This window comes from Panthera leo, chromosome B2, assembly GCF_018350215.1.
Source record: "Panthera leo isolate Ple1 chromosome B2, P.leo_Ple1_pat1.1, whole genome shotgun sequence".
NCBI classification, from domain to species: domain Eukaryota; kingdom Metazoa; phylum Chordata; class Mammalia; order Carnivora; family Felidae; genus Panthera; species Panthera leo.
The window spans coordinates 131,295,765-131,312,468 of NC_056683.1; the positions used below are offsets into that span (position 1 = coordinate 131,295,765).

The 16,704-nt window shown below is 38.6% G+C and overlaps 1 protein-coding gene across 1 annotated transcript in view; it reads left to right on the plus strand.

The window, feature by feature from the left end:
• Window positions 1–16,704, plus strand: part of GRM1 (glutamate metabotropic receptor 1) — a 468,268-nt gene that overhangs the window by 408,319 nt on the left and 43,245 nt on the right. The window contains exon 9 of the mRNA XM_042940021.1: window positions 12,871–12,997. Coding sequence (XP_042795955.1) covers window positions 12,871–12,997 — 127 coding nt within the window. The remainder of the gene's footprint in view (window positions 1–12,870; window positions 12,998–16,704) is intronic.

Here is a 16,704-nt window from a genome sequence, read left to right on the forward strand (position 1 = left end):
AGCCCCCTTCCACAATTCCCTGCTGTTACTGTAGTTACTGGTAGGCCATGAATGGGGGCTCGCGTACCATGTGGATTCCCATTTGTACCTTTCAGAAGAAAGGCCTTTCCTCCCCAGGTTCACAGGAAAGGCTGTCATACATCTCTATGCCCAGATACTAAAGTATTTCTGGCTTCACGTTTGCATTACGCCCATGCAGTGTTTGTTATTGAAGGAGATCCCAGAAATCATCGCGGAGCCATTACAGAGCACTCGCTATAAATGCAAATCTCTTGGGGTCTAATTTTAGAAAGATTGTGTACCCTGAAGGAAGAAAATATGCCTGTTCTCAATGGCACCTGGAGTGGAGGTGGGGGGGGGGGGTGGAATGTTTGTTTGTTACCCATAAGCACCATGGGAGGTATGCAAACAAATGAAATCTGAATCCCATTTCCCAAATGATAGCACTTATATTCTCACACCACCAATTTGCCACCCACCAGGCCCAGGATGCAAAGAGCCAGATCCCTCAGTAGCCACCACAAAGACAGCAGAGAGGCAACATAGAAGGTGATTATAGGACTTGCACTGGTATTCACTGGAAAGCATAATGCTTAGAAAGGGATTATTCACTTTAAATATAGAATGCCATTTAAAAGGCTAAAATAAATCATTTGACTTTTTAAATGATAACCCATAGAGCTTTCTTATGGTAATTTCCCTTGAAGTAGTTAAAAGTAGTTTTCTTATGTTATCGATTCTTAGAAATCTACATATCATGTCTTATAAAAGCAGAAATTTCTTTTTAACCATTCCAGAAACACAGTTAAGTAAAATCAAACTTTTTATTGTTGTGTGTTTTATTAGTCAGGGTTCAGTCGGGGAAAAAAGAACCCTTGCCAGGTTGTTTGATAGATTGGTTATAAAAGTAAAGGAGGACACCAAGGCACCGCAGAGATGAGTAACAGCAAGAATCATCCTCACCCCAGGCCAGAGGGACACAGGGAGGAGTCACAGCTGCTCCTGAACTGCCCCCTGAAGCGGGGAGGGGAGGATACCTTGGCTTCCCCTCTCTCCCTCGCTTTAGTCTCTCATTAGGTCCCTGCATTTGGCCAACTTCATCCAGAAGACATTGGCAAGAAAGCCTGGACAGTGTAGTTCACAGGTTTCCTCAAATCCTTAAAACTAAGCACTGCCTAAGTGCTAGTGCATTACTGGGAAACGGAATTCTCAGATGCAAGAGTGAAGGGAAAGGGAAAAGGAGACACGGAAGCACGGAAGCCCCTGCCACCACCACCACCACCACCGTCACTAAAGTGATGCTTTACTGAGCAGGACGCCACTTCACTGAGTATAACCGGTCATTCGACCTCAGAGAGATCTCTGGGTGGGCCACTTGGAGTATCTACTGGAGCAAGGAGGGGGGAAGAATGTGTGCGCCTATGCCGTGCCATTTTCTGTTTCCTGTGGACAGAGTTTACTCACAGGAAGTAGTATCGTCTGATCCCTTTAGACAGCTACTGGAGAAGCCAGAATCTATGTCTGGTTCCACGGTCCTTTTTCAGATCTAGAAGCCGTTGGGTCCCATGCGGTCTGGTCTGGGCTTCTGCTGTGGTGACTGCAATGGAGGTAGCTGAAACCCAGTGACGGAGTCATGGGAGAGACAGACAGTTGGACATGCCAAGAAAACAGACAACAGTGATAGAGACTGAAGTATGGGTTGCAGAAGTGTCCAGGACTTTCCAAGAGCCAGTGGCCAAGGGCCTGAGAGAGAGGCTAGGAGAAAAGGATCTAAGGCAGCACACAAAGTGTGGACAGTGAATCTGCAGTCCAACACCAAGAGCCTGCACATGTGGTGATCTCCTGTACCAGGCCTGCCGCCATTTTCCTTGGTGTGGTGAAGAGCCAAGAAGGAGTGGGAAGGTGAAGGCAGCAGTGAAAGGAAGGAGAAGGGAGGCAATAGAGGTCAGGGATAAATATTTTTCAAGCATATTCTTGTGCAAGTACAATAATAGATACATTACAGTCACCATTTTAATGATTCCTTAAAATAACACTTTTAAAGCAGATATTGTGGCCCCCATTATACAGATGAGGAATCTGAAGCCCAGAGAGGTTGAGTCACTTGCCCCAAGCTCTCTCAAGCTAGAAAGTGCCAAAGCTGGGATCAGAGCCAGCCCAGAGCTCTGATCACCTCACTGCCTCGTGTGGTTCAATTGCCTGTCATTAGATGAACTGGTGTATTTCCTACTAATGCAAGTTTCAATTGCTAAGCTTTATTTTCTCAGGAGTTCACAATAAAATTATAAATAGAGATGCACTTTAACAGGGAACAGAATCTAGAATTGAAGACGCAGTATTAGTGCGGGAGGTTGGGAGAGTTTAATAGAGGCAGGGAATCCGGCAGAGATGTCGAGGGAAAAGATCCTGCAGATTGCTTTCACTGGCTCCTATTCTTTCCTTTCCTCTCTGTCTTCTATTTTGTTTCTCCCCTAAGTTTGTCTGTGGGTTCTTTGCCTTAAGAGGATTATTTGGGGGCTGGGATGTGGGCATGTTGAATGGACAGCACTAATTTCTCCTGTTCTCACCCGGCCAATCAAAATAAAATTCTGAAGTTACATGAATGTAATAGAATAGATCACAAATATTTCCCGATTTACACAGGCCATACTGTCATATAGTGAAATATACCTTACGTACATATAGAAAAGCCCAAGTACATGTATCTTACAAACTACGGACTTTGGAATTAGGTTAACTAATTTCCTTTCAAGAGATAAGTCTGATTCCTATTTCTTGGTATTTTCTATTGGAAAGATAAAAATTTAGTTTCAAAGGTGTTAGCAGGGTGGACCTCAGAAGATTGCTTAACTTATATCTGCTAGAATCCCTCGTTCAGCTTCAGCTTCCTGCATCACCCTGAGTTTCCCACTCCAGTTAGATCAGCAAAGAGGCCAAACCACCAATTTGTTGAGTATCAAACTAAAAGGGACATGTTCATTTTCATTGTGATCCCAGACTCCTTCAAAGATGGGAGGAAGCTAGGATAGTCTATTAAGAAACCATTAACCATTGACCTTTAATTGGAACTATGTATCCTTAGATTTAATAATACCATAAGCATGATTAGGTAACGCTACTAGAGGAGTTTGACTCTAGGTTTTTCTGTTGGTAAGTATAGCTACTTGGCAGATGTTGTCAATGTAAAAATCTTATTGTTTCTAATAATACCCTTCTTTTAAAAATATAATGGCTAATATTAATTTTCACATTAATACTACCACCTGTCAACATAGGCCAGTGATTAAAAAGCAGCCACTTTGTTGTAGATCTGATAGTTTAAGACTGCAGAGATTAGGGATGAGAGGCTCACATTCCAGAATGTTTGTCTTCTTTAGCAACCTAAGATCATCCCTTTAATGCCTGCTGTGAACTCATTCTTTCTGTAGCCTCTTTAGCATTGTTTTCCTCTTCCTCTGTACATTTTCCAGCTCTTGAAAGAACTCTTTCTATATTTATAGTTGCTTACTTGGCCCAATTCCAGCATTATCCGGCAAGGGATGCTGTCCCTCTGAAAGACTGGATATCTATTTTGATCAAAATTGTCAAGCAGTTAGTACCACCTTCCCTTTCCTAATGATAAATAAATAAATGAGATAAGGTTAAATTTTGTGTGATAGAACATATATGATTTGCCAACCATCCTTCCTGTTACTTTATGCAGAAATAGTTACAGGCAATAGATGTGTCTTGGGTCCATGCTCTCCAGTATCAAGGTTGAGAAGAAAATGCAGTCACATTATTACGTGTGTACTCCAGGTAATAACACATCTGCCGATATCACAGTTAAATATCCTCAGGGAGAAAAACAACTTTAATGATGTGATAGAATATGAAACACTGCATTGTGTGAAATCAGACGGATGAACTTTGAAAAGCATTATCATTCCATTTGTTTTGTAATGATGGAAAAGTTGCAAAACTTTCATCAAAATATAAAATAACCAAAAATAGGCTTTAACACCATTTCCGGGTAATTCCCCACCTGATGAGATACTGGCCCTTTGATCTCAACACCCGGAATTGGAAGTTAGGGAAACGGGGTGCACTCTTCTTCCCCCTTCCACTCTTCTTACTCTCACATTGAATCTGAGTAGCTCACCTGCTGATTTTCTTCTAGGTCACGTTATGGATCACGCTTGACAGATTATTTTATATTCAGTTTTTCCATCTGTAGTTGCTCCACATTCAGAGTTCAAAGTGTGTCAATTGCCCTTCTTTATACTTCTAGCTATTTTTGTTTTTATATGATAGGCTATAGCATTTGGAATGGTTTCATTCTCCTCCAGCACCTCCTCAAAATTGCTCAGATATGTCCTCTTCCCTCCATGGCAGTAGGAGGAGGAATTTTGTCTTGAATTTGGTGTCAAGAGAATCATTTTAGACTGAAATCTACCTCAAGCAAACGTGCTCATGGTGCAGTCATTACTGTCTGGTCACTACGTGGCTTGCGTGTGCATGTCAGGTCCCCACCACCCAGCCCATCCAGCCCCATCATCCTGGACCTTCCAGAGAGTTTTCAGAGTTATTTCATGACCGCTAAGTGTGAATTATCTTTGAATACTTCCCATATCTGTAATGAGCATTTTTATTTTGGTTCAGCTTTTTCCCTATTTGCTCATAATTTTGATCTAGTTAATATTTCTCTCCTTTTCTCACTTTCAAACATGAAAGAAAACATTAAATTGACCACTTGTATAGCCACCAGCCACATTTAGTAATTGTAAACCCTTCACTCTATTTTTTATCACCTTACCCTTTCCCTTTCTTTCTTTCTTTCTTTCTTTCTTTCTTTCTCCCTCTCTCTCTTTTACTGTGTCCTATGTTCTCCCTGAGCCATTTGAAAGTCAGGTGCAAATATCATGAAACTCGATATCTTAATACCTCAGCTTATGTTCTGTAAGAATAAGGATAATTCTCATATAGCCATAAGAGGAGTGAAGAAAGTTAGCAATAATATCATCAACCACAACTGTCCCATCCACCTCTGCTTTCTCTCGGTGGGAATCAAAGCAAACTACCCATTTAAACTGTTCACAGTTAATGTAGCCATTCTGGCAACCAGTGAAGTGATGATACGGTTCGTCCATTATGTAATTCTTTCAAAATTCCACTGCAGGATGGCAAGATCTGAATATAAATTGCCCACATGAATATAAAAAACTCCTTATCTGAGAAGCTTGTGATTACATAACATTGATGTGATCTCCCCGGGCAACTAAAAATATATTGGCTGCAATTTTGAAAAAAAAAGAAGACTAAATGCTTTGTGTGTGTGTGTCTTCTTGTGCATGTGAAAACATGAATACCATAGTCCCTCTGGATGAGGAGGAAGCTGTAAGCACTGGTCATAATGAGAAATTCTGTGGAATTATTAATTTATCCATAGCTACTTTGAGTAATATCTACATCTTCACCTCTCGTATGTTGACCAGACTCTGTTTACTGAAGTTGTTGGTGATCACCTTAGCTTCAGACCCAGCCTATCGCCACTTTTGGGCAGATAGCACCTGATAGGTGCTGCTGCTAAATGACGTGATACTGAACAGTGGCAGTGGCAGACCCATTTGCTTTTGTAAGTAAACATTTATTGAAGTATAACATACATACAGAAAAATAGAGAAGGAAGTATGAGTATGCAGCATACCAACTCTGTTCTAGCTGTTGCCTCTGCCTAGAATACTCTTCCACTGGATATATTCAGGGCTTATACCCTTTCCTTCTCTCAAGTCTTTACTTAAATGGCAATATCTTAGTGATGCCTTATCTAATCACCAAATGCAAGATTGCAATTCCTTATTCCAGGCATCCCCCTTTCTAGGACCACCATGAGGCAAATGAGGTGCCTAGTGCCCAAGATTTAGGGAGGCACTCACTCTCGAGGTTGTGCAAATGCAGGGTGCATACTTACACAATGCTGAGGGTGGGTGTCTCTTTAAATTTGGTCCCTAGGTGCTACACTTGCCTCACCTTGGTCCCTGCCCTGCACCCTATTCCTCTTTCTCCCTTTAGTTTTCTCAAAACCCTTCTCTAGAATAATAGCTCCTCCTCAGGATGGGGATATTATCTGTTTTGTTCACTGACTATGTCTAGCCTTGACATGGTGCCTGGCACATTATATGCACTTTAAACGCATGTTGTAAGAGAATGAGTGAATAATTGAATATATATGTTCTGCATAAGCGTTTCATTCCTCTATCAGTACACTTAACACATTATATTAGATTTTGAGCTCCTTAACACTAACAATTGGGTTCTTCAATAATTTATCCTATGCATAGCACCATGTCTGACACACTGGGCCACTAAACAAAGGTTGATTAATTGAATATATATCTACCAGGCTCTGAGATATAATTTTGTTTCTCCACATAACATGTCATCGCCTTAGCAGCCATTGTTACACTAGGAGTGTCTGCCTTTTGAAAATAACTGCAGATAACAAGACTGAGATTTGCACAAGATACCAATCCCTTCTGCAATGGCTTCCTCACCTACAGAACGCATGTAATTAACTCCACCGCATTGAGTGGCAATGAAGGGTTAGTGTAATTCTGTACAGAGGTCCTAGCAAAAAACCTGACTTTATATATGTCCATTCTTGTGATGATTTTAAGATTTTATTTATTTATTTTGAGAGACTGACAGACAGACAGAGAACAGAGAATCCCAAGGAGGTTCTGCACTGTTAGCACAGACCTGATGCGGGGCTCAAACTCATGGACTGTGAGATCATGACCTGAGCCAAAATCAAGAGTCAGATGTTTAACCGACTGAGCCACCTTGGTGCCCCATTCTTGTCATGATGTTATATTCCCATGCCATTTTTATTATATTTTCCATATAACAAATTACAATGTAGGGATTTTAATTGATATTTTGTATTTACTTTTTGCAGGGTTTTCGTCCCTTACTCTTCTTTTCCATTCTTTGAATTCATTTCTGTTTCTTCTGTTTATGTCATAGTCTATATTATTTTCCTCTTTTCATCCGTCTACATTATTGAGAAATTAACATGGGCCAAGAATTATACTAGTGATGCAGATGGGCTGGGTCTGAGGATCCAGGGGAAGGTCCCACAAGACCAGCCAAAAGGGTCCTTTACTTCACACAGGATAGAAACCAAACACCAGCAAGAGAAAGTGGAAGAATTTATTAAATAGCCTGAGTGACAGAGAATAGCAGACGGAGTGTCTGGGAGACTTGAAAAGGAAAGGAGAATGAGTCTCATCCTTGCTTGGGGTTAGGGGTTCATATTAGAAAAGGGTCTAAGGTACATGTTTCTTCAGGAATCCAGGGTAGAGGCCATTCAAAGGTGAGTATGAGCTGTGCAATAGGTATTATTCCATACATTACTGAAGGTAGGAGTATTGATGCCAGTATCAGCCAAGGTTTGTTTGCAGTTAATGTCCTGGAACATGTTTGGAATTTGGCTCTTCTTAGGTGTTATCAGGTATTTGGGGCCCAGGACAAATTTCAGAGAGTGATTAACTTTCTTACTTTCCCCTTGAAGTGAGAACATAGCTTCATTGGCTTATTCAGAGGTAAAATATGGAACGTGAGTAAATGGGGCCTAGTAGAAAAACAGCAGAGATGGAACTTTTCTTTTTCTTTTTTAAAAAAAAAAATATTTGTGGGGCGCCTGGGTGGCTCAGTCGGTTGGGCGTCCGACTTCGGCTCAGGTCATGATCTCGCGGTCCCTGAGTTCGAGCCCCACGTCAGGCTCTGTGCTGACAGCTCAGAGCCTGGAGCCTATTTCAGATTCTGTGTCTCCCTCTCTCTCTCTGACCCTCCCCGGTTCATGCTCTGTTTCTCTCTGTCTCAAAAATAAATAAACGTTAAAAAAAAAATTAATAAAATAAAAAAAATATTTGTTTGTTTGTTTATTTTGAGAGAGATAGAGACAGCACAAGCAGAGGAGGGGCAGAGAAAGAGGTTGAGAGAGAACCCCAAAAAGCCTCCACACCATGAGCACAGAGCCCAATGCCAGGCTCCATGTCACGAACCGTGAGCTCATGACCTGAGCTGAACCAAGAGTCAGATGCTTAACTAGATGCTAAACTAACTGAGCCACCCAGGTGCCCCAAGATGGAGCGTTTCTAACATGGAGTCCCTTCAGCTTTAGTACCTCACTAGTACAGGGAATGCAAAGGAAGCTCAACCACGGCCCATTCCTTTGAGGAACTCAGTGTAGCTGGAGAAAAACATCAGCCATTAAGTTGATTGGGGGGCAGGGTTAGCTCTTCTCTCTTGTAGCTGATTCTCCCCCAGTCCTGATTAGAGTAGACTCAATTTCTTTATTCTGTTTAGTCTTTTAGGCAGTTCTCTTCTGAGGAAAATTTTCTCTGTTTCCTTTGATTCACAGTTACCTTTCCTTCATTATTTTCTCTTGATGCTATTTATTTTCTTACGTTCTTTTTCTAAATAAAACCTTAATTTAAAAAATCCATTTCATGTTACTTCAGAAACTGAGTCACAGAATGAACACTTGCTTTCCTATGGCATGAATCTTTTAAGACTCCTACAGTGTGTATGTAATTGAATAATGGCATTGCGTGTACCAGCAGGTCACCTAGTCTCACTAGCAATCAACAGCACTGTGTACGCAGGATCTAGAAAGAATCAAAGCAGGCTCGGGGACTTAGTAAGCCTTGGTCCTTCAAGGGCAGTTTCAGTAAAATATCAAAACTGTTGTTGTGATTCAGATCTATCATAAAAAGTATTTTCTGTGACAAAAGTGAAAAAATACTTTATTCAGTTATTGGGTGTATACTACAGTAGTCTCCTCTTGTTTGTGGGGAATATAATCCAGGACACCTCCCTCCCTATGGATGGCTGAAATCCCAAATAGTACCAAACCTGTAATATATGCTATGTTTTTTCCTAGACTTATATACCGATGATAAGGTTTAATTTATAAATTAGGCACAGTAAGAGATTAACAAAAGTAACTAATAATGATGCCACTGTACATGCAAAAGAAATATTAGTAAGCATGACTCATATAAAAAAACAAAATATACAAATAATCAATAATATGATTTTGATTTGAATATCTGAAGGAGATTTGAACATAAATTAGAGACAATAACAATATTTTAAAAAACTGTACCTAAATGAAACATATCTACCATATAGATATGAAAAAAGCTAGTGGACAAAATCTAACTTGTAGTAATGAAATGCCAACTATATTTTAGCTCTTAGAGAATTGTAAATAAGGCCCTGTTTGAAAGGATTTACTGCTCCAGAAATACTGTCTGAAGCTTGTAATGTTGTACCTACCCTTGAGAGTATAGACACAGATGGACTTTGGACTTGTGGAGAAAGGTGACATTCTACATGGGAGATTATGTTCTTTCTTTATGAAAATGTATTTATTTGTTTGCTATATGGTTCCATGTGAGAGCCATGGGTTAACACACACCTATAAACACGCACACACACACGCACACACATTCTCTCTTCTTTATCTCTCTTTCTTTAAAGTGTATTCTCTAGGTTACTCCTTGCACAAAGCAAGTCAGATGAAACACAAATTTGATGATGTTTCTAGTCTACTTGAAACCTCCCTCCAAAACAAACAAACAAAACAGAGTTATGTGGACATTAATGAGGACACAATGAGGGGTTGGCACAGAGGCTCTGTCCTCATTTGACAGACTCATGTAAGAAATTATTAACAGACAGAGTTAAGTGCAGAAGCAAGGACCAGGGACTAAGTGAATGCCTGACTAAAGAGCTTATGTTGCAAAGGTATTGGGGTTGGGAGGCACTAAACTTCTTTGAGTGGCCTAATTGTATGTTTTACAAAGATTCAAGTCACCACCCACTGACCACCTACTGTGTGTTTTGGGTACATATCTATCCCTTGATGACAATGATCTGAAAACAATGAGCTGGCTTGGTCCCTTCTCTTGAGGAGCTCACTGGCCATTCCCGTGATCTAGGAAGCTCTGCATGTTAAGAAATTAGAGAAAGAAGTAAGAGTAAGAAGTAAGTAAGTAACCACAAGAAGAAATTAGAGCATGTTGTATAATTAAAAGACAGGGCCCAGAATTCAAGTGTAAAGTGTTAAAATCTCAGTCTAGAGGGGTGACTGAGAGATGGAAAAGACAAATCAGATATTATAGACATTGTATGCCAAAAGTACACATACTTGGTGGCAGAATAAAGAAGACATAAAAAAAAACTGCATGTGAGCAGCTTCATTTTTTATTATTAATAAATAATGATATAATTATGTTTTATAATTTTATAATGATATAATTACATAATTTTATAATATTTGTATAATTATAATTTTATAATTGTTAATTATATAATTGATTATATACCTTTATATAATTATATAATTAATAGTAAAGGTATAAGTTAATCATTTATTCATTCATTTATTCAATCATTTAAAACCTAATTTTAAAGACTTTCCAAGAGTCACTCATAGGATCTACCTTCACCAGTCATCCTGAATAAATAAATTTGCTTAGCATTATCACCTTTTGAATTTGTCAAATTAGTAGCATTAATTTTATAGTGAGAGAAAAACACAAAGCTGACTGAAGTCATACAGTATTTTGTGATGGCTTTTACTATACTTTTTATACCAACTAAAATAAGAAAGTAGTATTCATTTATTGAATTTTTCTCATATATCACTTAAAAAATTATTATCTAGAATGTAAATTTTCCATGCTTATTTTGAAGTTGGGGCTAGTTTTTGAAAAGACTTAATCTGATTCTACTTTCTAAAGTCATTTGAAAGTAAACGAAGAAAAAGAAAACATTTTACATTTTCTGAAAATAGACTGTTATTTGATATTTTATATGTAATTCTAAGATAAATATATAAATTTTGACCTGCTCTGTGAGAAGATAATTTTATTTTCACAAAAGCTAGAGTTTGTATTATTTTAAGGTATGGCAATATTTACAATTTAATTCCTGATTTTACATACGAAAACATTTAATAATATTTACTGCATTAGGGAAGAACTTTTGCTTCTAGCCATAAAAGAGTAAGGGAGTCCAGACTGCCTTTTGCTGTAAACAACTAGAAAACTTGACATAATATATGAAATAACTGTGTTCAGACATTGGAAAACAGTGCATGACCTTGATTCCAGGGAAGTGTAGGCAAACAAACAAGATGAACCCAAAAGTCACTAAGGCTTTATACCTGGAGGCAATCCCCTGATTGTTGTGCAATGAAAGAGAATACAGAGCTTGGAGACCTTGCTAATTTAAGAAGACAGAAATCAAGATTTAGGAAGGCCAAGGCAGCGAGAATTTGTACTGCAGTGTAAGGGAGAGGAGATCTATTCAGAAAGAGTCCCAGAGGTTAACACACAGGTTCCCTTGAATATTTGGCCAAACACCGATCTGCATACGAGTAGGGTAGAATTCAAATAGTCCAGGTAGAAAACAATTGCTGGGGAGCTGGAATCCCTGAGCTTACACAGACCCAGGAATTGTCTCATTTTTCACAAGCCAGAGTGGAGATACCTTGTTGAATACACAAGGAATTAAGTAGAAACCCCAGGTGATTACACTTTAATATGAGGCTTAATTATTTCTAGAGCAGACAATCTTCTAGACTTATCCTAAAAGATTAAAAACAAGGCTCAAACTGAGCCACGAGTAGTTTAACTGCCGCCAGAACAAAGACCAATAATTAATTCTTCAGGGAAAAACATCCAGGACTCTACACCTTATGTACACAATGTCCAACATCTATCTGATCAAAATATTTATATCCAGGCACATCAATGATTATACTAAATGTAAATGTATGAAACACTTCAATGAAAGGCAGAAGTTCTCAGACTGGAGATGAAAGCAAGATCTAATTATGTGCTGTTTACAAAAAACTCACTTTAAATGCAGTGTGTTTTGACTTTTTTTTTATTATGCCAAGTGAAATTTGCTTACCAAACAAATTGAAAATGGGAGAAAGGGGGCACCTGGGTGGCTCAGTCGGTTAAGTGGCCGACTTCGGCTCAGGTCACGATCTCGCGGTCCGTGAGTTCGAGCCCCGCGTCAGGCTCTGTGCTGACAGCTCAGAGCCTGAAGCCTGCTTCAGATTCTGTGTCTCCCTCTCTCTCTGCCCCTCCTCTGTTCATGCTCTGTCTCTCTCTGTCTCAAAAATAAATAAACGTTAAAAAAAAAAAAAAAAAAGAAAATGGGAGAAAGTTTAAACTACTCCAATAATAAATGATTCTTTGTAATTTTTGATTCATTGTAATTTGGGGCTAAAAATAATTTTTCTTCCAACAATTTATGTGATCTTTTAAATTCACTAGAGCAAGTCACAAGGCCAATAACAGGGTTGACTTTCTTAGCCATCATTCTGTTTTTATGTGTATCAAGTTGCTCATATGTTCATAGTTACAAAATTCATTTAAAAATCCTCAGATTTTATGAATAAATAAGTTTTATTACGTAAGAAATTTGTGGCTAAACATTGCTCTTTCAGAGAAGAAAAATTTATTTTTATTTTTCTGAGAACAATTAATACAGATGAATATAAATAATAAAATTTAGCTGTTTCATTTTTGTAACACTAAAAAATATAATGTCATCAATTCCCTTTATGAAAGAAATTATTTTTGAAAAGCCTCCAAACCCAGCATGGAATGAACTAAAATTCACATCTGAACTCGAAGATAATCAGGCCTATTCGAATGCATGTACTTAACGTTCCTCAGCATATAGGATATTTTGAAGAGTTACTCTTTTTTTTATTGTAGTATGAAAATAAGTCCTTATATGAAATAGAAGACTTTCTGGAGAGACCATCTTTAAGGCGTGTGAATTATCTCTGGGTTACAGGTCATACGGAAAGGAGAAGTGAGTTGCTGCTGGATTTGCACAGCCTGCAAAGAGAATGAATACGTGCAAGATGAATTCACCTGCAAAGCCTGTGACTTAGGGTGGTGGCCCAGTGCAGATTTAACAGGTAGGAGCTGCCTCACTTTAGATCTTGTCACTGACTATGGGCTTTCCCAACGTGCCCATTGTTTAAAATATGAACATGCAGTTCGTGCCTTTTTCAATGTTTATTTACAGTGTGCACTTTTAAAAAAATTTTTTTAATGTTTATTTTTGAGAGAGAGGGAGAGAGAGAGAGATGGAGAGAGAGAGAGAGAGAGAGAGAGAGAGAGAGAGCATGAACTGTGGAGGGGCAGAGAGAGAGGGAGACACAGAATCTGAAACAGGCTCCAGGCTCTGAGCTGTCAGCACAGAGCCCAACGTGGGGCTCAAACCCATGAAATGTGAGACCATGAACTAAGCCAAAATCGGACACTTAACCGACTGAGCCACCCGTGGGCCCCTAAAGTGTGCATTTTTTAATGCTCACGTCAAAGAGCACAGAGAAGCCGCTCACAACTTTTCCAAGATTTATATTGTAAAGCAAGTTCATTTAAATATTTATTTATTTATTTATTTAAATATTTATTTAAATATAAATAAAAGTGTATTAAAGGGACATTCTGGTATACCAGCTATTTTCTGTTTTTTTCAATTTTTTTTAAAAGATATTACTAGTCACCTGCAAGTATATTAGCAAACATTTCTTGAACATCTATGCGTGAGGCAGTATTCTTTTGCTTTAAATTTGTCTTGCTTTATTATTTTATTTTGCTTAAAACTTAAGGAAGAAACATGTAAAAAATAATCTAAGATTGTTTTAATGTAGTAGAGATATTAAGAAAGTACATAAAACTTGTGGGGCAGATAAGAAGATGAGAGGAATTCCAGAGAGAAAGTAGAAGATGGGAAAAATGAAGGCATATAACACGTGTGGGGAAAACCACAAGTGTGTGAGGCTGGTTGGTAGACACAAGGACCTAGCAGAGGCCAGAAGTGAGACTGGACAAGCATGCTGGAGGTGGATGGTAACAATCTTCTGCATGACCTTTTCCTAAGGGTTTGGACTGCGGCTTTAAGCACAGGAAAAACACGGAAGGATTTAAAGTAGCAAATAACAGGGGCTCCTGAGTGGCTTACTCAGTTAAGCGTCTGACTTCGGTCCAGGTCATGATTTAATGGTTAATTAGTTCAAGCCCCGCTTCAGGCTCTGTGCTTACAGCTTGTAGTCTGGAGCCTGCATCGGATTCTCTGTCTCCTTCTCTCTCCACCCCTCTCCCATTCATGCTCTGTCTCTCAAAAATAAATAAATGCTAAAAAAAATTTTAATAAAAAAAATAATAAAGTAGCAAATAACATCATGATATCTGTGTCCCCGAAAGATGCTCCTGGCGGTAGTATAAGGAGTGTAGTGATATTGGATGAAAAACAGAAACTAGGAAGCTATTGTATTGGTCCAAGTGAGTAATTTCAAAGGCTGTAGACTAGGGCAGCTGCAGCAGGAACGGAGAGGAATATATGAATGCAAGAAATGATTTACTAGTAAAGTCAATGGGAATCATATGGATGGATTATCAGTTTGTAAGTTGCATTAGAGAAATGTTAAAATATACAAGTTTTGTTTTCTGTGGACCCTGGTATGAACTCACACATGAGATGTGTTTCACAAATACCTTTCAGAAATTTTAGGAGTAATAGAGCCATGGAAGCTGCCATCTGAGTACACAGAGATTTTTGTCACCTGAGTAATCTCATCCCTCCTTTTAGAGGGGGAAGCTGAGGCCCAGAGAGGTGTACTTGTGTGCCCAAGGTCACGAAACTAGCTAGAAGCCGAGCTCAGTTCCCTGGGTCTTGATCCTCTGCCTCCCTGGGTGTTGTTGCAAATCATTAGGGAGGGTAACATTCCTGATTGTTTTTTAATTTTTTATCTGTTCCCAAATAAGAATAGCAACTAAGAAATTGTATGGCTTACTCAAAACACACCAAAAATGGCTGGGTAAATAGAACCAAGTCACATAATGAAAATTTTACTTATTTAGTGAAGTACCTTGTAAAATGTTAATCTTGTTAGAAAAAGTTAAACTAAAATGAGTGTCAGAAAGCCTTTAGAAATTATTGAGTACAAAGACCTTCTTTAAAGAAGGGAAATTAGATTAGAATATTTTTGAAGGTACAAACCGTATCTCACTCATATTTTTATTCTGTAGCTGAAAATTGTTATTCAACTTTATTATGCCTAAAAACTCCCCAGGAAATACCCACTTCCAGAGAATCCCATTCACTAGTTCTGAGATGGGACCCAGCAGATTCTAAGGTGCCTGGTTCCTGTCCCATCCCTTTAGAAACATTACTCTCTGGCTCATAGTCTAGTGTCTTGAACATCATAGCTGCCTCATAAATGTCCTATTGAGAGAAATAGAAAGAAGAAGGGGCTCACCTAAGTTCATCCTGGTCAGTGTGTTTGGTTAATAGAGAATCCACTATGAGAATCCAGTGTTTTTATCCCTGGGTCTAACTTATCTCATGGTTGCATGCAATGGAATGGCTTGGAAAAGCTTTTCCAACCACTTTTGGCCAACAAGGCTTCTCTCCCACTCGTGCTGTGCCTCTGTTCACATCTTTATCCTCCTCCATATAGTGTGTGCTTCATGCTGGGTCTTTTTATCTCAAGTCAGCCCTCTCTGCTCTTTGACGGAGACTGCAGCTGACTAGGAAGAGGCTCGGAGACAAACCTAGCCTTTCTCTGGTTCATCTTAGAAGTCAGAAGTTCTGGCTTGGAGGTATAAGAATTTTTCTTTTATCTACCTTTTCTTGGGCTTCCCCCAACTTTTCCTACTGCTCCATTTTCACTTTGGGGCTTATTTCATACATGATAAAGAACGTCTATCCTATTTTAAAACGTTAAAATACAAAGAAACTTTTTAAAAAGATCTAATACGTTAACATAATGGAACTCAAAGTCATATATTTTATTCCCTAGGGATCTTCCATTGTGGGTATATTTTTGGCCTACTGCCAAATGATCATCACCATTGAATTAAGGCTCTTTGAGTTAGTAGCGCATAAAAAAATATCCTCCTTGACTGTACATAGATATTTAATGTGATTATCTTTCTAAAACAGTTAGTCTATCATCCATCATATGTGTAAAGGTCACTTTAGTTGAGCCGAGCAACAAATCAGGCTGCCCTTTTCTAATAGCAATAGATTTGATTATTTTGCAAATATATATATGTATATATATGTGTGTGGGTGTGTGTATATATATTATATACATTACATTAATATATATACACACACCCACACACATATATCTTATGTTTAGGATCTTTCAGAATACACATCTTTGATACTAATTTATACTTAGTTTTAATGACACCTGTCATTTCTGGATTCCTTTCAGCCTTACACATGAATGGAAAATGAGGTCTTATTTGGAGGCATGTCAGGCTCAGAACAAGGGTGCAGCACATGGCAGTGTCTTATTGGTTGTTGCCATGGTAGCAGTAGTTGTGAAAAGAGAAAACCCACAGGCAGAGAATGCCAAAATTCAGTAGAAACACTCAGAGGAGTAAATGCATTGCCTTTCAGTAGGTGTTTTGTTTTCACAGGTGGATCTTCTTTTGACTGAATTTTAGTTAATAGAAAAGAGTGAGAAATCATTCTTCTTTAGGAAATGGTGTTTTTTACTGAAGGTGGACTTTGTTTATACGCATAAAATCATTTTACAAGATAGCTACTCTCCCTATATTTTCCAAAAACTCTAATATTAATGAATAAAAACATGTTTATAAG